Source organism: Sinohyriopsis cumingii, chromosome 14, assembly GCF_028554795.1.
Source record: "Sinohyriopsis cumingii isolate HCF-2022 chromosome 14, ASM2855479v2, whole genome shotgun sequence".
NCBI lineage: Eukaryota > Metazoa > Mollusca > Bivalvia > Unionida > Unionidae > Sinohyriopsis > Sinohyriopsis cumingii.
The window spans coordinates 1,840,245-1,865,897 of NC_142974.1; the positions used below are offsets into that span (position 1 = coordinate 1,840,245).

At 35.1% G+C, this 25,653-nt stretch overlaps 1 protein-coding gene across 4 annotated transcripts in view; it reads right to left on the bottom strand.

Moving 5' to 3' along the window:
- Nucleotides 1–25,653, bottom strand: part of LOC149783087 (glutathione hydrolase 1 proenzyme-like) — a 74,615-nt gene that overhangs the window by 12,069 nt on the left and 36,893 nt on the right. For all 4 annotated transcript variants that reach the window (XM_089931303.1, XM_089931305.1, XM_089931302.1 and 1 more), the window contains exons 10-14: nt 19,260–19,353; nt 17,741–17,862; nt 15,556–15,644; nt 6,858–7,019; nt 298–403 (exon numbers count right to left, since the gene is read on the bottom strand). In XM_089931303.1, coding sequence (XP_089787429.1) covers nt 298–403; nt 6,858–7,019; nt 15,556–15,644; nt 17,741–17,862; nt 19,260–19,353 — 573 coding nt within the window. The remainder of the gene's footprint in view (nt 1–297; nt 404–6,857; nt 7,020–15,555; nt 15,645–17,740; nt 17,863–19,259; nt 19,354–25,653) is intronic.

Genomic DNA, 25,653 nt, shown 5'->3' on the forward strand with positions numbered 1-25,653 from the left:
CAATACACATTAACACCTGAATTACATCCTCAGTCCCACTGTAAGCTATTCAATACACATTAACACCTGAATTACATCCTTAGTCTCACTGTAAGCTATTCAATACACATTAACACCTGAATTACATCCTTAGTCCCACTGTAAGCTATTCAATCACACACAAACTAAAAAGCTGAAAACAAATGAAAATTCAAACAAAACCTTTGGCTTGAATACTTTTGGGTTTTAAAGTTGTGCTATGAATTGATACATGGCAATCACTTTTCCACCATAATCTCAGCATATCATTGCACTCACTGGAGATGTTTGGCCCGGCACAGGGAATGAAAAGTCAGCCATCTGGTTGTTCAGTAGAATTCCATCATCCGTAAGTATCAGTGAGCCAAACCATGTGTTTATAGTCCTGCAATTGAAACAAATTTGCAACAATTTTCAATGAATTCTGAAAGGGTTTCATGACTGGTACAAACCAACAATTAATGCAAAATGAATGTGTCTTACAAATTACATGTCAGACACATATAAATGAACTGAAACAACAACAATACTCTGATTTGTAAAACCTGTTATGACAGACTGCATCTTGTGCCCCTAAAAAGTGGTCTCTCAAGGCAGGTGGTCTCTCATAACAGGTTTGTTCAAAATGACCAACTTTCAAGGTCCAGTTTCAGAACAATTTAAAGTACAATAACCACAATCACGGTAAATACATTCTATTATCAATAGTTCTTGCTAAAATATTATATGCATTCATCTGAAATAAAATAATATAGTAATTAAGATACACCTTTAACATTAAACATGAAAGCACATTTACATTTGAAGATACATATACATGTACTAGCTTATTTCTGATTTACTCCTTTTCCATAATAACACCCTAAATTTGTTTCAATGATGTTTCAGCTGCTATTTTGCAAGTGACTCCTCTTTTTCACTTCTTTCAGTTACAATAATTATTTTTTCCAGCGTTAAAATTTGTCTCATTTTAGTTGTAGGTTATTCCATTGTTATTAAGGTACTAGATGTTAACATTATTTGTGCTTAGTTGTAATATCGACTGTAAAGATGGTTTTGACTAGGCTTTGGGAAAATGTGAAAAATCTTTACATATGCATTGCATAACAATTACTGAAATAAAAAGAAACAGTTATATCACCCAGAAACAGAATCATTTGCTCAGAGACAAAAGTCAATGGCTTAATTCAAAGATATACAGGGTTAACTCTATAAACAAAGTGAGTAACTTGGTCACACCAACTTGAACAGATGGCAGCTTGGTGACTGGGATGTAATCATTTTAACATAGGGGAAAGAAAAAAACCCAATATAAATCACTTGCTAGAACTGCATCTGCAATTTGTTTGTTTATTTTTGGGACAAGTACCAAAACATGAGTGCAAAGAATGGATACTAATAATAATCAAATCCCCTCATAATATGGCTCTAGTTGATTAATGCATGGAAATATTTCTGGAACGTGCCTGCTTCATAGTAGAATTAGTCATGATAGTATACATATGTAATATCAAGAATACAGGTACGCTATTAGGAATATATAACATCAATAACACTAGAATATTACAGACATGTAGCATCAAGAATACCAGTGTGATAATCTCAACATGTAACATCAAGAACACTACAACGATATTATCTGTATGTTGTTGTTGTTGTTCTAGTGTTTAATGCCATTTTTCAGCACAAGATAAGCTATACATGGCGGCCAGTGTAACTGGTGGAGGAAGAACCCTGGAAAACCCAGGGAAGAACCACCACCCCACAAGAAGCTACTGGTAGGCTTTCCCATGTACCCATGCTAGTCAAGCCTCGGACTCGAACCCACACAGGCAGAGGTGAGATGGCAGTGATCCGGAATGGTGAACGCTCTAGACCACTCGGCCACTCAGGGCCCCAATATTAAATGTATGTATTATACATCTATAATAAGAGGATGATATATATGTCACATCAAAATCTTTATCTTTATGTAGCATTATAATGTGACTTAAGTTTAGCTCCCTACAAATTTCACTATATTTTCTTCAACATTTGTGGAGTATTTTTATCAAGTTTTATAATTGAAAGCTTCCATACCAACCATTACAACTCCATAGCAACAGGTAAAAATATGTTAACCCATCTCCCCCAAAATACGTTGGTAACATTCTTTTACATTTCTTTTTCAGTGTACTGGAGGAAATATGTATTATGTGTATATGGTTTGGATTTTAACATAGCTTTAACATTTTTCAATCATATAGCAATGGTGTCTGCAGTTTGGTAATTTATAGTGATGTCTAGCGATATGACATCAGCCCTACCAGTCCTAACAATAACCTGGTAATGTTGAGAGTGTAGCGAGGCAGCTACTTGTACCATTTGTATAAGTCTTTGGTATGGTTCGAACCCGCAAACTTCCACATCTGAGGCAGGCAGTTTACCACGTAGGCAATATGGATTAACTCTAAAGACAAACAATATATGCGACAACAATGAGAACTTGCGACATGTGCATTAACCTGGTTTATGGACTGTACCATCTGTCACTATATACAAACTAGTAGCCAGATTGCTTTTTTTTGGTTCTTTTCATGCGTGTCTTTCACCAGAACATTCTTTACTATTCAAGTGATCATTGTTACAAATGGTCAGTGGTGTCTGTCTCTATGATCATTCACAGAGCTGGATGCTGGGTCATACTCATACATATGGTTGGTAGCTACAATAAGACCAGGAACCAGGCTATATGTTGGGATACTCTACTGGTACTTTAGTCTGGTTTACAATAGAAAACATAAAAATACTGTAAGCAAAATATCAGAAAATGGCAGCCTTTTAAAAAAAAAAAACGTATAAGCAGTCATTTGATTAAATAAAGGTTGGTGGAGTTTATCCCCGTTTTTGCAATGCAGTCATTCATAGCAGTGTCAAAATGCATATTTTGCCAAGACATTGTGGTCGCTGGTCATATTCACTAGGTGGTTGCTCACAACAGAGCATTTATATAAAAAAAGGGTAAATTTACAATAAACGTGAAAATAGAATGCAGGTGAAATGCAGAGTGAGTATGAAGAGAAGGACGGAAGAACACAAAATGAAAAGTTCAATGCAATTTAAAGGAAATAAAGAACACAAAATGAAAAGTTCAATGCAATTTAAAGGAAATAAAGAACACAAAATGAAAAGTTCAATGCAATTTAAAGGAAATAAAGAACACAAAATGAAAAGTTCAATGCAATTTAAAGGAAATAAAGAACACAAAATGAAAAGTTCAATGCAATTTACAGGAAATAAAGAACACAAAATGAAAAGTTCAATGCAATTTAAAGGAAATAAAGAACACAAAATGAAAAGTTCAATGCAATTTAAAGGAAATAAAGAACACAAAATGAAAAGTTCAATGCAATTTAAAGGAAATAAAGAACACAAAATGAAAAGTTCAATGCAATTTAAAGGAATTAAAGAACACAAAATGAAAAGTTCAATGCAATTTAAAGGAAATAAAGAACACAAAATGAAAAGTTCAATGCAATTTAAAGGAATTAAAGAACACAAAATGAAAAGTTCAATGCAATTTAAAGGAAATAAAGAACACAAAATGAAAAGTTCAATGCAATTTAAAGGAAATAAAGAACACAAAATGAAAAGTTCAATGCAATTTAAAGGAAATAAAGAACACAAAATGAAAAGTTCAATGCAATTTAAAGGAATTAAAGAACACAAAATGAAAAGTTCAATGCAATTTACAGGAAATAAAGAACACAAAATGAAAAGTTCAATGCAATTTAAAGGAAATAAAGAACACAAAATGAAAAGTTCAATGCAATTTAAAGGAATTAAAGAACACAAAATGAAAAGTTCAATGCAATTTAAAGGAAATAAAGAACACAAAATGAAAAGTTCAATGCAATTTAAAGGAAATAAAGAACACAAAATGAAAAGTTCAATGCAATTTACAGGAAATAAAGAACACAAAATGAAAAGTTCAATGCAATTTAAAGGAAATAAAGAACACAAAATGAAAAGTTCAATGCAATTTAAAGGAAATAAAGAACACAAAATGAAAAGTTCAATGCAATTTAAAGGAAATAAAGAACATAAAATGAAAAGGTTAATGCAATTTATAGGAAATGAAGAACTCAAAATGAAAAGTTTAATGCAATTTACAGGAAATAAAGAACACAAAATGAAAAGGTTAATGCAATTTAAAGGAATTAAAGAACACAAAATGAAAAGTTTAATGCAATTTACAGGAAATAAAGAACACAAAATGAAAAGGTTAATGCAATTTAAAGGAAATGAAGAACTCAAAATGAAAAGTTTAATGCAATTTACAGGAAATAAAGAACACAAAATGAAAAGTTCAATGCAATTTAAAGGAATTAAAGAACACAAAATGAAAAGTTCAATGCAATTTACAGGAAATAAAGAACACAAAATGAAAAGTTCAATGCAATTTAAAGGAAATAAAGAACACAAAATGAAAAGTTCAATGCAATTTAAAGGAAATAAAGAACACAAAATGAAAAGTTCAATGCAATTTAAAGGAAATAAAGAACATAAAATGAAAAGGTTAATGCAATTTATAGGAAATGAAGAACTCAAAATGAAAAGTTTAATGCAATTTACAGGAAATAAAGAACACAAAATGAAAAGGTTAATGCAATTTACAGGAAATAAAGAACACAAAATGAAAAGGTTAATGCAATTTAAAGGAAATAAAGAACACAAAATGAAAAGGTTAATGCAATTTAAAGGAAATAAAGAACACAAAATGAAAAGGTTAATGCAATTTAAAGGAAATAAATGACAGAAATACATAAAGTAGAATACAGGATGTTAGGGTCAGGGTTAATAATAATCTAATGATAAACAAAACAAGAAGAAATATCCATGCATTTCTTGAAAAAATTTGAAAATAAATTTACCTGTAGCTAAAATATCCACTGTTAAAAAAACCTTTTGCATTATAATCTGGGATCATAAATTTTACACTTAATGATTTTTATCACTTACAATTCAAGAAATTGTTCTAATCATATTTAGTTACCCAGGCTGTCCAAACAAAGATGTTTAGTTACCCAGGCTATCCAAACAATGATTTTTAGTTACCCAGGCTATCCAAACAATGACTTTTAGTTACCCAGGCTATCCAAACAATGATTTTTAGTTACCCAGGCTATCCAAACAATGATTTTTAGTTACCCAGGCTATCCAAACAATGATTTTTAGTTACCCAGCAATCCAAACAATGATTTTTAGTTACCCAGGCTATCCAAACAATCCAAACAATGATTTTTAGTTACCCAGGCAATCCAAACAATGATTTTTAGCTACCCAGGCAATCCAATGATTTTTTGTTACCCAGGCTATCCAAACAATGATTTTTAGTTACCCAGGCTATCCAAACAATGACTTTTAGTTACCCAGGCTATCCAAACAATGATTTTTAGTTACCCAGGCTATCCAAACAATGATTTTTAGTTACCCAGGCTATCCAAACAATGATTTTTAGTTACCCAGGCTATCCAAACAATGATTTTTAGTTACCCAGCAATCCAAACAATGATTTTTAGTTACCCAGGCTATCCAAACAATCCAAACAATGATTTTTAGTTACCCAGGCAATCCAAACAATGATTTTTAGCTACCCAGGCAATCCAATGATTTTTTGTTACCCAGGCTATCCAAACAATGATTTTTAGTTACCCAGGCTATCCAAACAATGATTTTTAGTTACCCAGGGTATCCAATGCTTTTTAGTTACCCAGGCTATCAAATAATGTTTAGCTACCCAAGCTGTCCAAACAATGATTTTTAGTTACCCAGAGTATCCAAACAATGATTTTTAGTTACCCAGGCAATCCAAACAATGATTTTTAGTTACCCAGGGTATCCAATGATTTTTGGTATCCCAGACTATCCAATACTTTTTAGCTACCCAGGCTGTCCAAACAATGATTTTTAGTTACCCAGGCTATCCAAACAATGATTTTTAGTTACCCAGGCTATCCAAACAATGATTTTTAGTTACCCAGGGTATCCAATGATTTTTAGCTACCCAGGCTGTCAAAACAATGATTTTTAGTTACGTAGGCTATCCAAACAATGATTTTTAGTTAACCAGGGTATCCAAACAATGATTTTTAGTTACCCAGGCAATCCAAACAATGATTTTTAGTTACCCAGGCTATCCAAACAATGATTTTTTGTTACCCAGGGTATCCAATGATTTTTAATTACCCAGGCTATCCAAACAATGATTTTTAGTTACCAGGGGATTCCAATGACTTTTAGTTTCCCAGACTATCCAATAATTTTTGGCTACCCAGGCTGTCCAAACAATGATTTTTAGTTACCCAGGCTATCAAAACAATGATTTTTAGTTACCAAGGGTATCCAAACAATGATTTTTAGTTACCCAGGCAATCCAAACAATGATTTTTAGTTACCCAGGCTATCCAAACAATGATTTTTAGTTACTCAGGCTATCAAACAATGATTTTTAGTTACCCAGGCTATCCAATATTTTTAGTTACCCAGGCAATCCAATGCTTGTGAGTTACCTAGGCTAGCTGCACACTGGAACTAACATCTCTTACTTTACAGTTTTCTCTTTACTTGCTGTGAAACAATCAGGGAAGGTAACCACATTAAGGTCAACATCTAGAGATAACCATGTACCAACTTCTAAATGTTAATATCTGAAAGACTACCATTATAAACCTTAAATATTGTTAACAAAATTAATGGCCAAACCCAAAGACTTCAGAAAGAAATGAAGCCCTTCAAGCCAATAAATTTGGACACATTTAGGTTTCTATTACATAAGCAATACAGGTGAAAGTTCTTACGTTGTCACAGACACCATTACTTCTTGTGAGTCGATGACTGAAATATGAGATGTCCCCGAGTCAAGAAGACCGCCTTGCACTTTCCCTTCATAAAATGTTGGATCACTATTCGTCATGTTGATGGAACTTGTAATGTTATAAAGTCTGTCTGCCTCAGCTTTGCTGGAAAATAGTACATCGCATGCATGACAAATTTTGATTTGAAAAATGTGAAGAATTCAAGCAAAGTGTGGTGTAGATCTTATAACTAAACATTACACACTCAAAAAGCATTGGGGTAGATCTTATTACTAAACAGTACACACTCAAAAAGCATTCGGGTAGATCTTATAACTAAACATTACACACTCAAAAAGCATTGGTGTAGATCTTATAACTAAACATTAAACACTCAAAAAGCATTGAGGTAGATCTTATTACTAAACAGTATACACTCAAAAAGCATTGGGGTAGATCTTATTACTAAACATTACACACTCAAAAAGCATTGGGTTAGATCTTATTACTAAACATTACACACTCAAATAGCATTGGGGTAGATCTTATTACTAAACAGTACACACTCAAAAAGCTTTCGGGTAGATCTTATAACTAAACATTACACACTCAAAAAGCATTGGTGTAGATCTTATAACTAAACATTAAACACTCAAAAAGCATTGAGGTAGATCTTATTACTAAACAGTATACACTCAAATAGCACTGGGGTAGATCTTATTACTAAACATTACACACTCAAGAAGCATTGGGTTAGATCTTATTACTAAACATTACACACTCAAATAGCATTGGGGTAGATCTTATTACTAAACATTACACACTCAAATAGCATTGGGGTAGATCTTATTACTAAACATTGAAATGAAGGGAAATCAAGAGACCTGAACAATGAGGATAGACATGCAGAAGGAACTACAGATATGCAAACACGAATATCAATCTCCACCAAGGCTAAATTGACAATAGGTTAATATGACCTACTTTTGACAAAGTGGTGTTGACTCTAACTCTAAAATCTTGTTGGATTAAGTTGCATGACACAGCAACATATAGTGGATTTCAAAATTACTAGAAGTAAACGAAGAAAAAAGTATGCCATGGTGACCTACTTTCTGTGAAATGTTGTTGCTTCAACTTCACGTAGCCACAAACATTTTATATGACTATACACCCATCAGAACCCATGAAACTACCAAAAATGCAAAACTTAAAAGTCACTGAAGCATGAGTTTATGGTCAAACTGACCTACTTTTGGCAATTTGGTATTTTATCAACAAGATATATCCACCAACCAAGTTGCAAAGACTGCTCCAGTGGCTAGGTGGTTAAAGCATCCAGCTCAGATGCGAAAGGTCGTGGATTCGAAGCCCCAGCCAAGAAATACCAAAAAACTTATAAAAATGGTACTAACAGATGCTTTGCTTGGCGCTCAGCATTAAGAGGTTAGTGTTAGGACTGGTCGGCCTGGTGTCAGGATAATATGACTGGATGGGACATGATGGTACATGTCTGCAGCATGATGCCCCAGTGCTAGACTCTAAACTGCCACACTGCAGACAATGTAGTGATATGACTAAAGAAAATTTTAAGCTACATCAAAAGTCCAAATCATACATACACACCCAACCAAGCTGCACGAGTCCATAAGAAATATATCACCGGAAACCCAGATAAATGAAAAGCCGATGTCAGTAAAGAATAAAGAATATTTTTTCTCCAAAATATAATTCTCTGGAAATACTTACCCAATCACATTCAAAATTATAAAATCATCCTCTGCTACCTCCTGGTCAAGCCCTCCCAAAAACATGAGAACTTTCTTCCCATCTATATACAAGGGAAGTAACTCTTACACATTAACTCCCCATAAGGACTTTCTAAGTGACTACCCATATCCTGGATGTAACCAGTTTACGTTTGATCAAAACTTATAAATGAATGCTCCCACTTGCATGGAAGGGAATGAAGGATTTATAGTAATATGATCAGGAAAGTATTTTCAGAGAAACATCATTTTCAAAAACTTTATTTTCTCCATTAAATATTTTTGACCAATCACATTAACCTCAGGAAGGCATGTAAGATAAGAAGAAAGTAATGTCTGAGTATCCAACCTCTACTTATGTCACCTCAGGAAGGCAGGTAAGATAAGAAGGAAGTAATGTCTAAGTATCCAACCTCTACTTATGTCACCTCAGGAAAGCAGGTAAGATAAGAAGGATGTAATGTCTGAGTATCCAACCTCTACTTATGTCACCTCAGGAAAGCAGGTAAGATAAGAAGGATGTAATGTCTGAGTATCCAACCTCTACTTATGTCACCTCAGGAAAGCAGGTAAGATAAGAAGGAAGTAATGTCTAAGTATCCAACCTCTATTTATGTCACCTCAGGAAGGCAGGCAAGATAAGGAGGTAATGTCTGAGTATCCAACCTCTACTTATGTCACCTCAGGAAGGCAGGTAAGATAAGAAGGATGTAATGTCTGAGTATCCAACCTCTACTTATGTCACCCTGAAGGAGGACAACAGTTACACTACTGACAGGATGAACATCTCCAAATGTTAGGTTAGCACAACCAAAGATTATGCATTAATACAAGGTGAAACTGAACAGATCTTTTGTCTTATATCCAAACGTTTTCCTGGAATCCAGCAAAAGTTACAAGGTCATGCCCGGGGCTGAGATTGTACTATCATGAAAGGGGCATAGTACCTGTCTGGGCAGCTACCAGTAAATGATGCCTGTCTTAATGCAATACAGTATTTATATTAATGCATTACACAGTGTTTGTCTTAATGCAATACACAGTGTTTATCTTGATGCAATATAGTGTTGTCTTAATGCAATACACAGTGTTGTCTTAATGCAATACACAGTGTTGTCTTAATGCAATACACAGTGTTTGTCTTAATGCAATACAGTATTTATATTAATGCATTACACAGTGTTTGTCTTAATGCAATATAGTGTTGTCTTAATGCAATACACAGTGTTGTCTTAATGCAATACACAGTGTTTGTCTTAATGCAATACAGTATTTATATTAATGCATTACACAGTGTTTGTCTTAATGCAATACACAGCGTTTGTCTTAATGCAATACACAGTGTTTGTCTTAATGCAATACAGTGTTGTCTTAATGCAATACACAGTGTTGTCTTAATGCAATACACAGTGTTGTCTTAATGCAATACACAGTGTTTGTCTTAATGCAATACAGTATTTATATTAATGCATTACACAGTGTTTGTCTTAATGCAATACACAGCGTTTGTCTTAATGCAATACAGTGTTTGTCTTAATGCAATACAGTGTTGTCTTAATACAATACACAGTGTTGTCTTAATGCAACAGTGTTGTCTTAATGCAATATACAGTGCTTGTCTTAATGCAATACACACTGTTTGTCTTAATGCAATACAGTGTTTTCTTAATGCAATACAGTGTTGTCTTAATGCAATACACAGTGCTGTCTTAATGCAATACACAGTGTTTGTCTTAATGGAATACACAGTGTTGTCTTAATGCAATACACAGTGTTTGTCTTAATGCAATACAGTGTTGTCTTAATGCAAAACACAGTGTTGTCTTAATGCAATACACAGTGCTGTCTTAATGCAATACAGTGTTTGTCTTAATGCAATACACAGTGTTTGTTTTAATGCAATAAATTATCTATGCAAGACAGTGTCTGTCACTATGCAATACACAGCATTTGTCTATGCAATAGTGTTTGTATCTATGAAATACACAGTGTTTGTCTTAATGATATACACAGTGTTTGTCTCTATGCAAGACAGATTGTTTGTCTTAATGCAATACAGTGTTTGTCTCTATGCAAAACACATTGTTTGTCTCTATGTAATACACAGTTTGTTTCAATGCAATACACAGTGTTTGTCTTATTGCAAAACAGTGTTTGTCTTAATGCAATAAACAGTGTTTGTCTTATTGCAATATGCAGTGTTTTTCTTAATGCAATACACAGTGTTTGTCTTAATGCAATACAGTGTTTGTCTTAATGCAATACAGTGTTGTCTTAATGCAAAACACAGTGTTTGTTTTAATGCAATAAACTATCTATGCAAGACAGTGTCTGTCACTATGCAATACACAGCATTTGTCTATGCAATAGTGTTTGTATCTATGAAATACACAGTGTTTGTCTTAATGATATACACAGTGTTTGTCTCTATGCAAGACAGATTGTTTGTCTTAATGCAATACAGTGTTTGTCTCTATGCAAAACACATTGTTTGTCTCTATGTAATACACAGTTTGTCTCAATGCAATACACAGTGTTTGTCTTATTGCAAAACAGTGTTTGTCTTAATGCAATAAACAGTGTTTGTCTTATTGCAATATGCAGTGTTTTTCTTAATGCAATACACAGTGTTTGTCTTAATGCAATACACAGTGTTTGTCTTAATGCAAAACACAGGCAGTTGCAGATGAGGTTGAAGAGTATCGAAATGAGTACATATCCCAGTTTGACACCATTAGATATGGAGAATTTCTCAGATGGTTCACCATCTGAAAGAATCTTTCCTGTCCTGACTTCGTAGAATAGCTAGATGAGGACGGTAAACTTCTGAGGATACCCAAGTTTCTTGAGTACTACCCACAGTGCATCTCTGTTGACTGTATCAAAAGCCTTTGTCAGGTCCACAAAGATTGCATACAGATTCATGTTCTGCTTAAGGCACTTCTCTTGGACTTGTCTAACTGTGAAGATCATGTCAACGGTGTTGCAGTCTGGGCAAAGACCACACTGAGACTTGGGGAGGTTATATTCTGATACTGCCACAATAAGCCTATCCTTGCATGCAAAGCCAGATTCAACTGACTGGGCGGAAGAGATCAACTGGGTGATCCAATGGCCACGAAGGCAAATCTGCAAACGCTTTGTGGAGAGCATAGGGCACGACAAGGCAGTGAAGATGTCATGGCCATCCAATGCAGCCAAAGTAGTCCACAACCCTGACAATTCTTCGTAGCAATGAGTTCCAATTACCAAGGCCAAGCGAGTGAGGCTGTCTCTGTGCAAAGGCTGTTTCACTTTAATCTCCTTCGCAACAGATTATGCTGTGTACCTATTATTCGTCGTCATCACACTCATCATTGCTTACCTGCACCTACAAAAGTCCTACGGCGATTGGCAACACATTAGGTGCAGATGACCATTAAGAGTTGTAGTCAGAGACCTGCACATAGGCAGCCCTTGGACAAGTGGTCACTCTGCTCTGTACCCAGGACAGCAGAACAGTTCGGCAGCATCCAGGGCAACTGAGCAGACCTTTTCTGGACAGTGCTGCTCACTCTGCATAGAGAAGGGCCTAAAAAATAGCCTGCCCTACAAAATCTGGTCAGCTTTCCACGGCTGGCAACATCATCCATATCTGCAGTCAAAACTATCAATAAAAATACTTCTTATTGGAGCATGGAACATCTGTACGCTCATGGACAAAGAGAATGTAGCAAGACCTCACAGGAGAACAGCCTAGTTGCTAAGAATCTTTCAAGCTACAATATTGACATTGCAGCCTTGAGTGAAACCAGGTTCACCCCTACCCTCTCGAGCCCAGCGGAAACCATTGAGCAGTTCTATACGGACATCAGCTCTGTACTTAGATCAGTTCCAACTGACAACAAAATCATACTACTGGGGGACTTTAACGCCCATGTTAGCTGCGATTATGGTCGATAGAAAAGTGTGCTTGAAAAGCACTGTGTCGGCATGATGAACAACAACAACCTGCTCCTACTCAGCAAATTCGCAGAATTTGACCTCCTAATCACAAACTCAATGTTCAGATTGGCAAACAAAACACAAGAACACTGCTGTGGACCTGTTTACAAACTGCAATGAAACTTCCCAAAAGTGGACTTGAATATCATTGAAAGTTTAATTAAATGTGGCAAAATGTAAAATCCTTTTGTAACTCCAAGTGAAATTTAGAAATAGTGCGTATTTCAAAAAGGTTTACTTATAAAGAGAATTAGATTAATTCATACACATTACTGAAAAGACATGCCAGGATATTTCCAAAATTTGGTCAGGAGTTTTAACCTTAAAAGAGGGAGGATTTTCATTGACCCACTCTTTAACATGCGATTGGATAAAAAATACACAAAATCATACTTTTTTATTTGAAATATGCACATCATCTCATCAAATCAATCTTTTCACTGTAACTTGTTGCCATTCATACTCTCCTTATATGGACTGCAAGCATTTTTAGCATTTCTGGGGAGATCTGAACTATATCAGCAACATCATTGTTGATCTAAACACTTAGAAGACAATGTATCATTACTGGATTATTTTACTCATAATGGAATGTGACAATGTTAGTACAACTCTGATGAATCAACCATGAAGCTAAATTGTTTCCTGACTGTGGAAAGATTCAGACTGCTGACTGCCTGCCAGAACTCCTCAAGACTGGAACTGTCTGGGTCTAATGTTGTTTTGTGAAGCACAGACTCATACATTATACCATCACACTAATTTGCAGACACCTTTGTTGTCATCATTATCATCAATATCATCACTCTTTAGTAATGACAATCAAATGAAATCTGATGAAAGCCCCATGTCAAAATGACTTTCCATTTAGAAGGAAAAGCAAAAACTAGATTTTCAAGATGGCCATATAAGGAATATCAGGTCATCGGCATTTTAATTTAGGATCAACAAAACATAGTAAGATGTTGTTTAGTGAAAACTCCATGCTGATGTTCATGCATGTGTAGTAAGATGTTGTTTAGTGAAAACTCCATGCTGATGTTCATGCATGTGTAGTAAGATGTTGTTTAGTGAAAACTCCATGCTGATGTTCATGCATGTGTAGTAAGATGTTGTTTAGTGAAAACTCCATGCTCATGTTCATGCATGTGTAGTAAGATGTTGTTTAGTGAAAACTCCATGCTGATGTTCATGCATGTGTAGTAAGATGTTGTTTAGTGAAAACTCCATGCTCATGTTCATGCATGTGTAGTAAGATGTTGTTTAGTGAAAACTCCATGCTCATGTTCATGCATGTGTAGTAAGATGTTGTTTAGTGAAAACTCCATGCTCATGTTCATGCATGTGTAGTAAGATGTTGTTTAGTGAAAACTCCATGCTGATGTTCATGCATGTGTAGTAAGATGTTGTTTAGTGAAAACTCCATCCTGATATTCATGCATGTGAAGTAGTGGTAACATGATTTTTAAGCTGGCCATTGTGGCAGTCATTTTACACATCCAATCAACATGATTTCCATTTAAGGCTTACTAGATGTTATAATATGTCTTCTGGTCAAAACATCATGTCAACATGACTTTTCATTCAGCAATAGTAAGGTTTTTAAGATAGCCACTGTGGAAGCCATAATCATATCCACACCATTTTCATTCAGGACCAACAAGACATACTTTGCAACAAAAAACCTCATGCTGAAATGACCATTCATACAGAACAGATAACAATAACCCGATTTTCATGATGACTGATGTGACTGCCATATTGGATGTCTGATGATTGGCACCATTTTAAGACCAAATGGACATCACAAAAAGTCCTTTGGTGAAAAGCCCATATTCTGCTCAGACGAAGCTGCAATAACAAGACTTGCTAGTTAATGTGGTAGCCATACTGAACATCAGATCAGAAACATTTTTATTCTGAAATGACTACACATTATAAGAAGTCTTTTGGTGAAAACACTGCATTGATATGACCATCCATGTATGAGGAGTAGTGAAAACAAGATGGCCACTGGATGTCGAAACAACACCATTTTCTTCAGGACCAATGACACCACAAGAAAAATGTGTGTAAAGTGTCGTGGCAATCCTCCGAGTAGTTAAGGAGCAATAAAAACTTGTGCTAACAGACACACAGAAGATGAAGACAGATGATGGATGGACCATGCATTAAAGACCATCCCATATATTCTTTTGGTCCATGAACAGTACAGCCAAAATGCACTCATTTTTCTTAGTATTTACACTTGTAAATGGGGGATGAAGTCCAATTATCTCCATTAACACTGTGAATCAAATTGTTGTGGTTATGTTAAAAGATACATAATAGTGAGTACTTTATTCCATGAACTGAAAAATAAAAACTGACATGTTTGAGAGATGATGCAATAATCTCTTAGCTGACAATGCCATCATTCACTCACTTATTAGTAAGCAGGCTTGATCCCAATCTAAGCAATTCGGCTGATTATATAAGGTCTGTTTCATTTAAACATACATAATACCCAGAGAAGGCAGTCTTTAAAAATAAAAAAATGATACCCAGGGAAGGCTGTTTTATTAAACTATAAGTCTGGGTTTCCTGATTACTCAAAACGTTTATTATGAAAATGACACATAATTCTAAACTGCACCATTAGCGACTACTCCATTCTGAAAGTGCTTTCCCTAGGTGCTAAGTGTTACTGGAATAGCCATAGGTTATTCATCACTCACACAAGTAAATTGGTACCATGAATGCAAGTCAGTTAAAATTAATTAACCATAGGTCACTGTAATGTCCATAGATTTGTGTATGCTGCTGGAATATTGACATCTTCTGGGGAGTCGGAGGAAGGGAAATCAGAATTGCTTGTTCATAGTGTTTGTAGTTGAAGAAGTATTCTCTACAGATAAAATGACTTGGGAAGTCATGTAGCTTGCTTACCACATCCTATGTATATTTACCTGATGATTTTAAGAGTAGAGTTCACCACAGAAAATTCAAACTCCGGATCTGCAAGCAACTGTTGTTGAGCAAAAGCGAATTTGAAGGCCTGAAATTAGAATAAAGTAGTATGCATTTCTGCACACAAATCAAGCAGACTTGAAGGAATGAAACTAATTGTTTCTAGTAAAATATGTCATAATACCTTAGAAGAACTATAACTGTCTTGCGATCCAGCCTTATCTGACAACATTTTAACTAAAGCAACCTAAAAGTTATCTGCCCACCTAGATGGTGGTTAAGCAAAGTGAACTCCACTTGATAAAGGGACTGGCATCAAACCTATAAATATCTCAGTTACTGTAAGGCACATTCTCTATATGGATATACTGGGGGGAGGGAGGCTGTGGTGCATGTGTTTTATGATTAGGTAAGTATTCTCAAAGAAACATATTTGAACAGAAAAAATTAGTTTCTTATTTAAATACCAATCATATTACCCTAGAGGAATAGTTAAGAGATGGAGCGATGTAGCTTTAATTACCTCAGACATGCCATCTATGGTCACCTAAGGTCTGTGAGACAGCTTTTATGTAACCCAACTGGAGAAGACTCCATCTGTGTGGGTGTGACTTTGACATGGGAAAATTGTTTCCTGCAAGTCATGAAGCCATGTTTTATGAAGCTGTCAAACGAGTACAGTTTTGTCATCCCCAAAGCTGCAGTAAAGCATTCAACTGATTGGGTGTCTAAATGAAAAACTGGTGTATGGCAATAGTAACATAAAAATTAAAAAAACCACGAGGTCCTGAAGAATTCAGGTTATAATTAGAGTACTTAAAATGGTGTCAAGGTCTTTGAATCAACCATATTTTGAGTGCAAATAAATGAGATGCAGGGTTATGCTCCAAAATGAACTTTATCTGTCTTATCAGCCTGAAAGTGTTTCCTTGGTTTCTGGAAATTTCAAATACTATGAAGATTATACAAAATTTAAAAACATGGCTTCTTGAAATTGGAGGGTCTAGATATATGCATTACACTCTTACCTCAAGTATACTGTAATTTAATTATGGTAGTTACATTCTTACCTCAACTATACTATGATTTAATGATGGCGTGTTGTGATGTGATTTGGATTTTTAATGTAGCTTTAACATTTTTTCAGTTCTATCACTACAATGTCGGCAATGCGGCAGTTTTATAGTGATGTCTAGCACTGGGGCATTATGCTGCAGACATGTAGCATCATGTCCCACCCAGACATATTATCCTGACACCAGGCCAACCAGTCCTAACACTAACCTCTGAATGCTGAGAGCCAAGTGAGGCATCCGTTAATACCATTTTTGTAAGTCTTTGGTATGACTCGGCCGGGAATCGAACCCACGACCTGCCGCATCCGAGGCAGATGCTCTAACCACTAGGCCACTGGAGCAGTGATTTAATAATGGTAATTACAATCTTATCTCTACTACACTGTGATTTAATAATGGTAATTACAATCCTACCTCATGTATACTGCAATTTGATGATGGAAGTTCAATCTTACCTCAAGTATACTGTGATTTAATAATGTTTTTTTACAATCATACCTCAACTATACTGTGATTTAGTGATGGTAATTAAAATCATACCTCACCTGTGATTTAATGATGGTAATTACAATCTTACTTCAATTATACTGTGACTGAATGATGGTAATAATGATCCAGCATCAAGTGTATTTGATTTAGTGATGGTAATTACAATCTTGCCTCAACTATACTGTGACTTAATGATGGTAGTTACAATCTTACCTCAACTATACTGTGACTTAATGATGGTAATTACAATCTTGCCTCAACTATACTGTGACTTAATGATGGCAGTTACAATCTTACCTCAACTATACTGTGACTTAATGATGGTAATTACAATCTTGCCTCAACTATACTGTGACTTAATGATGGCAGTTACAATCTTGCCTCAACTATACTGTGACTTAATGATGGTAATTACAATGTTACCTCAACTATACTGTGATTTATAATTACAATCTTACTTCAACTATACTGTGATTTAATGATGGTAATTACAATCTTACCTCAACTATACTGTGATTTAATGATGGTAATTACAAGCTTAACTCAATTATACTGTGATTTATAATTACAATCTTACTTCAACTATACTGTGATTTAATGACGGTAATTGCAATCTTACTTCAAGTATACTGTGATAGCTCTCTGCTGAGTCCTTCTGGGGCTTGATTCTTTCAATGATGTTCAAGATGGACAACAAAATGGGTCCAGAACTAGGGGCAGGTACAGTTTCAATTGTTTTCCCTAAAAAGCAGAATTACATGAACATTGACATTAGTTATTTCTCTCAACAGACAAAAGACAATTAGGTTTAGATGTCTCCTTGGATTCCTAAAATACTGAGCATTTCCTTTTCCTCTAGATACTTGATCTGTATGTTGATGAATACTGATGATATGACATTGCTTTGGTTTTTGCATTAGTACACTTTAAACCCATTTTCACAGAAAAGGTGGACGTTTAATTGGGCCTGTACATCCATTATATTCTCCAGTCCTCAATTCATCTCTGCATAATAACTCCTTTAAATCTGGTATGTAGCTTGACAGTGACAAGATCTGGAAGCATTCCATACCCAGCATTCAAGCATCATTACTTAGCAGAGTTGCTGCCCCTGTTTGTCAGGCCCACCTATTACCATATCTGCATATTTATATGTACCACATATTTAATTACAAGGTGACATCACTATAAGGCAGTATACTCTATGGCCCCCACGACCAGTGTTACACTGAGGCGGTACTATAGTTAACTCTGATTTATCTACCAGCATTGTAAATGTTTAATAGTGCAGATGTACTCCATGTATAAGGCCAGGATCCTTTGGGTTTGAGCATAAGTTTTGTGCTCCAAAAGTTACAGAATGCAAGGCAAGTTCAGACCTCACTTGGAGTCCTGAAGGTTTATGAATATAAGGCAAGAACTAAGAATTCAGTTTGTGTCCTGAAAGTTGAACAATACAAGGTTAGGACTATGAATTCAGTGTACGTCCCAAAATTTTAACAACATTAGGCCTGGATTACGAATTCAGTCTGTGTCCCAAAAGTTTAACAGTATAAAGCCAGGACTACGAATTCAGTTTTTGTTCCAAAAGTTTAATGATATAAGGCCAGGACTATGAATTCTGTTTGTGTCCTCAAAGTTTAACGATATAAGGCCAGGATTACGAATTCTGTTTGTGTCCTCAAAGTTTAATGATATAAGGCCAGGACTATGACTTCAGTTTGTGTTCCAAAGGTTTAACAATATAAGGCCAGGACAACAAATTTAGTGTGCATCCCGAAAGTTTAAAAATATAAAGCCAGGATTATGACTTCAGTGTGTGTCCTGAAAGTTTAACAATATAAGGTCTGGACTTTGACTTTAGTGTGTGTTTCAAAAGTTACAATAAAAAGCCAGGACTTTAGTGTGTGTCCCCAAGTTACAAACTAAGGCCAGGACTTCAGTGTGTGTGTCCTAAAATTTTAAACACAAGGCCAGGACTATGAATCAGTGTGTATCACAAAAGTTTAGATATAAGGCCAGGACTTCAGTATGTGTCCCAAAAGTTTAGATATAAGGCCAGGACTTCAGTGTGTGTCCCAAAATTTACAATATAATAGGCCCCTGACTTTCTAAGAGCAATAAGCACATTATCTTACCCTGAAATGTGGATTTTACTGGAGTCCTGAACTCCACCTTGTAATTTTTCAAATCTTCCTTTGTAAGGACACCAGGAGTACTACTGCTTTTTGCCTGAAATCAAAAAGGTACATAATTATCATCTGAATACTTAGATACAATCTGACTTTTAAATTATCAGCTACAAAGGTATGCAACTAATATTATACTTTAATTCAGTAAACAATATTAGCATCAAATATATATATATATATATATATATATATATATATATATATATATATATATATATATATATATATATATATATATATATATATATATATATACACAGTAGTCCCCCTCTTGAACGGTCCCCCTGACCAGCAGCCACCCTCTCCTTACGGCCAGAATTTGTTGGCACCGACGAGTTTGTGTTCAAAAGTACCCCTCGCAAAAGGCCACCCAGCTAACGCGACCAGCGGCTGGCATATTAGTGCAAAATTATCAAATTTACCCCTCACAAGCGGCCGTATTTTATATGAATATGTATCCAGAACCAGTATTTTATTCATAACGTGTGTTAAGTAATTTGATTTCTGTTTCCCGATGTCAGGTTTTCTTTACTGAAAGAAGTGTTGAATAAAGTACATTTACCACCAAGGTTAATATTATATCATTTACGCCTCACGAGAAGCCAAATTTATTCCATAAAAACCGAGAAAGACTCAAATTTTAATCCATACAAAAGGGTACGTACATGTAATCCAATTATTATTTTTTTTTTTTTTATTTTTTTTTTTTTATTAACCCTGTAATAGGTTGACCACTGGGTCGGGGAACCATCCCAGGATCACCTTACAATCAAACATTTCTGGTTATCAGATAATCTAGGGATAATAAATATAATCTACAGAGAAAGTAAAAAAGAAAAACACACACACACACACACGCATATACACATGCATATGGCACAAAATCTAGGTGACATGGCTTTTGTGATATTACAGTATTTTGTTCCTGTTTACCCTCAAGTCAGAGACAAGTTAAATGTTCATTGTTGAGGTCCATTTTTGAAGAAATTGGTCCTCTTTTTTATTTACCTTGGCAGTGTAATTTTCAATGTTCTTATGCATTGCAACTATTTGCTTAAAAGCAAAAATAGAAGGATTTTTCATATTGAATCTGCAAGTATAAATATAATATTTTGCCAAAATAAGCAGAAAATTACCCAAACTGTCCAGTTGTTCACTTCCTAAAAATGTTTCTTTTTTGGACAGATGTACAATATTTGGGCAAAAAGGTGCAAAAGCTTCAATAAAACGGTACCAAAACTGTGAAGTAATACTGCAGTCATAAAAGAGATGCTCAATACTTTCAGTTTCACTCTTACAGAAAGTACATTTGTTGTCATCAAATATGTTAATTCTTTTAAGAAAATCATTAGTAGCGATTATTCCATGGATTAATTTAAAGTTAAAAGAGATCAACTTGGTATCCTTGGTACAGCATTTTGCCCGGCTATATATATCAGACCACTCCTCACTACTTATATTTTTATTTAATACTTGCATCCAAGTTTCTTGCTTCGCAGTGTGTTGCCTTTTAGCTTACTGCTGTGTTATCAAAAGATGTCCGGTTTAGTCACTCTGATAATTGTTAAGATTACAATTATCGAACAGTAGTAACAGATGAGAAGTGTCAGCATCGATGTACAATACCCAAGTCAGCAGGAAAATGGTTTAATAGCCTTTATGGCTTCCCTTAGTAAGATGTTGAGCTTGTTCACTTTGGTAATCAGTGGCTATTACTACTGACAATAATTGTCAAAATTACGAATCCTAGCGACCGCGAGGTCAAATCTGCGTGATGTTAATGGTACATATCGAAGCCGTTTTGGCTTCTCTCACTTAGTTTCAAGAAATGTATAAAAACAATAGGGTACCAGACTGCGACTAACGAATCACGTGACAAGATCACTTCCTTTAAAAACACATGGCGATTTGTTTAGATGCATACAAAATTGTTTCATCAGTATTATAGATGGCAACATGAATAACTTACTGCAAAAAGATCAACATGTCATCGAGGAAAATAAAAATTCTCAGTTTAGAAGAGAACGTGAAAGTAATTCAACTGACGTGGGGGGGGGGAGGTCGTCAAGGATCCTTGCACAAAACTAAGGTCGGGAAGACTCAGATAAACAATATCGTGAAAGATAATGAAACAATTCTGCAGAAGTGGAAAGGTGAAATGGACGGAGAAAGGAAGATTGAGCCAGGAGACATTTGTATCCTGATTTGAAAGACAAGAAAAAGCAAAAAGTTTGTAAGTTAAATTGGGATATGATGACTTTACCGCAAGTATGAAGTAACGGATGATTGCACATATTTCAAGTGCGACACAATATCAAGTGTTCTGTCATTAGCGGCGAATCAGCTGATGTTAATAATGAAGTTGTCGAAGATTGGAACAAAAGACTAAACGATATATGCAGGGGATATGACAGCAAGGATATTTTTAATGTGACGAGACTGGTTTGTTTTTTAGACTGTTACCAACAAAGTGACAGATGATGTGAACTGTAACATAATTATAAAGACAGTTTTAAAACTATATCAATGGTTATTCATAGCATTCTTTTGAAAATGATGACAAAGTTTGTTTTACATTTATTTCACATCATGCATGTGATTTTTTAATTAAACTATTAAATATTTAAAATTAAATGTACTTGTGACTTTTTTCATATGTATTTACTATTCGCATTTGTCATCCCCCTCTAGAAAGGCCACCCGCATTATAAGGCCACTTCCCTGCTGCATTAGGGATGGCCTTATAAGAGGGGGACTACTGTATATATATATATATATATATATATATATATATATATATATATATATATATTAATTAACACAAAAGGATTTTATTAATATAATTCTTTTTAAATAGTAAAATATTTTTTGGGTGTTAAATCAATAACAAGAGAAACCTTGTGAAAACCCAGGCAATACTTGTATTTTGTGTACAAATTGGGATTAATTTTCAACATGCATTTAATCAGTTGTTGAGTTAATAAAAATATATTTACTGCAGTAAAAGTTTAAAGTTAATATCTTATATATGGGTAAAATAATCACTGTTAGTCTTGGGACACCCTTAATTTTATGACCTATTAATGTTGGGACACAAAAACAAAGCAATGTTTCATGCCTACTAACATCTTCAACATCTTCATTCTATTAATCAATCAACTTTTTATTGATCATAAAGACATTTTTAAAAAATTACTTTTTTGGTTGTTGATGGACTATCATCATGAAATATTTACAATGCAATGTTAGACATTAATATGATTTGTTTGAAAAGTCAAAAAATTTCTGTTTTCTTACTATTTCTACCAAATTCAAATATGTATAATTTGATTGGATGATGCCAAGAATTGAGCATTACTGTGTTACTGTAACATTTATAACATTAACCTCTCCCATGTGAATTCTAACAAATGCTTCTTTACATAAGTTGAAAATATTTTCTTTTCTTTCTATAAGTGATTTAGGCGAAACAGTTTTCCATAATAAGTCATAAAGAATTCAGTCTTTTTGTGAAGTGAACATAGGATTATTGTAGAGAAATGACTGATAATGTCTATTACATTCTGAGCCAGAAAGACAACGCGCCCTCCCTTTGCTCGGAGACAATGTTACGTGTAGGAGGCCCAATGAAAGACAAATGGACCTCCCTTTGCTTGGAGACAATGTTACCTGTAGGAAAGGCCCAATGAAAGACAAATGGACCTCCCTTTGTTCTAAGACAATGTTAGCTGGAGGAAAGGCCCAAAGAAAGACAAATGGACCTCTCTTCACTCTAAGACAATGTTACCTGTAAGAAAGGCCCAATGAAAGAAAGACAAATGGACCTCCCTTTGCTCTAAAACAATGTTAGCTGTAGGAAAGGCCCAATGAAAGAAAGACGAATGGACTTCCCTTAGCTCTAAAACAATGTTAGTTGTAGGAAAGGCCCAATGAAAGACAAATGGACCTCCCTTTGCTCTAAAACAATGTTAGCTGTAGGAAAGGCCCAATGAAAGACAAATGGACCTCCCTTTGCTCTAAAACAATGTTAGCTGTAGGAAAGGCCCAATGAAAGACAAATGGACCTCCCTTTGCTCTAAAACAATGTTAGCTGTAGGAAAGGCCCAATGAAAGACAAATGGACCTCCCTTAGCTCTAAGACAATGTTACGTCTAGGAAAGGCCCAATGAAAGACAAATGGACCTCCCTTTGCTCTAAAACAATGTTAGCTGTAGGAAAGGCCCAATGAAAGACAAATGGACCTCCCTTTGCTCTAAAACAATGTTAGCTGTAGGAAAGGCCCAATGAAAGACAAATGGACCTCCCTTAGCTCTAACACAATGTTACGTGTAGGAAAGGCCCAATGAAAGAAAGATGAATGGACCTCCCTTTGCTCTAAGACAATGTTAGCTGTAGGAAAGGCCCAATGAAAGAAAGACGAATGGACCTCCCTTAGCTCTAAGACAATGTTAGCTGTAGGAAAGGCCCAATGAAAGACAAATGGACCTCCCTTTGCTCTAAGACAATGTTAGCTGTAGGAAAGGCCCAATGAAAGACAAATGGACCTCCCTTAGCTCTAAGACAATGTTAGCTGTAGGAAAGGCCCAATGAAAGAAAGACAAATGGACCTCCCTTTGCTTTAAGACAATGTTAGCTGTAGGAAAGGCCCAATGAAAGAAAGACAAATGGACCTCCCTTTGCTCTAAGACAATGTTAGTTGTAGGAAAGGCCCAATGAAAGACAAATGGACCTCCCTTAGCTCTAAGACAATGTTAGCTGTAGGAAAGGCCCAATGAAAGAAAGATGAATGGACCTCCCTTTGCTCTAAGACAATGTTACCTGTAGGAAAGGCCCAATGAAAGAAAGACAAATGGACCTCCCTTTGTTCTAAGACAATGTTACCTGTAGGAAAGGCCCAATGAAAGAAAGACGAATGGACCTCCCTTTGCTCGGTCACTTTGATATGAATCAATGTTTGAAATCCTATCTTTATATATTATGATCAAATTTAAATGACTTCAGTTTGCTAAGGTCATTTTACACAGATTGCTTTCTTTTTATGCTACTTTATATTCACAACAATTTAATGATTGATGACACAGTTCTGAATCACATCAGGGAAAAATAAAAGGGTATGTCCTATTACAGCAGTCTGTGACTAGTCTGAAACCAGTAGAATTTCTGTTACAGTTGGCACCAGAACAATGAAATCCAAGTCTTCTAGTTATTTTGTCTTCTGTTTAACCTCAAGACTGAGATTTTATATTCTTATTACCCACTGTTTACACAGAGTAATCCTTTTTATCTATTCAGTCAACAAAGAAAAACAATTTATATGTATTCTATCACAACAATGACTTAATTTAATTTCAAAACTTGAAACTGTTTTCAACAGTGTGACAACATATCATAGCATGATACTATATTGTCATCAAATAGTCACTATAACAATAACAAACCTGATACCATATTACTGACATCAGTCACCAAATAACTAACCTGATACCATATTAGTGTCATCAAATAGTCACCATAACAATAAAAAACCTGCTACCATATTACTGACATCAAATAACTAACCTGATATCATATTACTGACATCAAATAGTCACCATAATAATAAAACCTAATACCATATTACTGACAACAAATAGCTAACCTGATACCATATTACTGACATCAAATAACTAACCTGATACCATATGAATGTCATCAAATAGTCACCATAACAATAATAAACCTGATACCATATTACTGACAACAAATAGCTAACCTGATACCATATTACTGACATCAAATAACTAACCTGATACCATATGAATGTCATCAAATAGTCACCATAATAATAACAAACCTGATACCATATTACTGACAACAAATAGCTAACCTGATACCATATCAATGTCATCAAATAGTCACCATAATAATAACAAACCTGATACCATATTACTGACAACAAATAGCTAACCTGATACCACATTACTGTCACCAAGCAGTCACCAAATAACTAACCTGATACCATATTATTGACATCAAATAACTAACCTGATACCATATTACTGACAACAACTAGTCACCAAATAAATAATAATTCAGGGGCCCTGAGTGGCCGAGTGGTCTAAAACGCTCTCCATCACGGATCAATGCCATCTCACCTGTCTGTATGGGTTCGAGTCTCAGGCTCAGCCAATGTGGATATGTGAGAAAGCTTGCCGGTAGCTTCTCGTGGGTCGGTGGTTCTTTCTGGGGTTTTCTCAGGTTCTTCCTCCACCATTAATACTGGCCGCCATGTATAGCCTATCTTGTGCTAAAAGATGGCATTAAACCCTATAACAACAACAACCAAATAACTAATCTGATA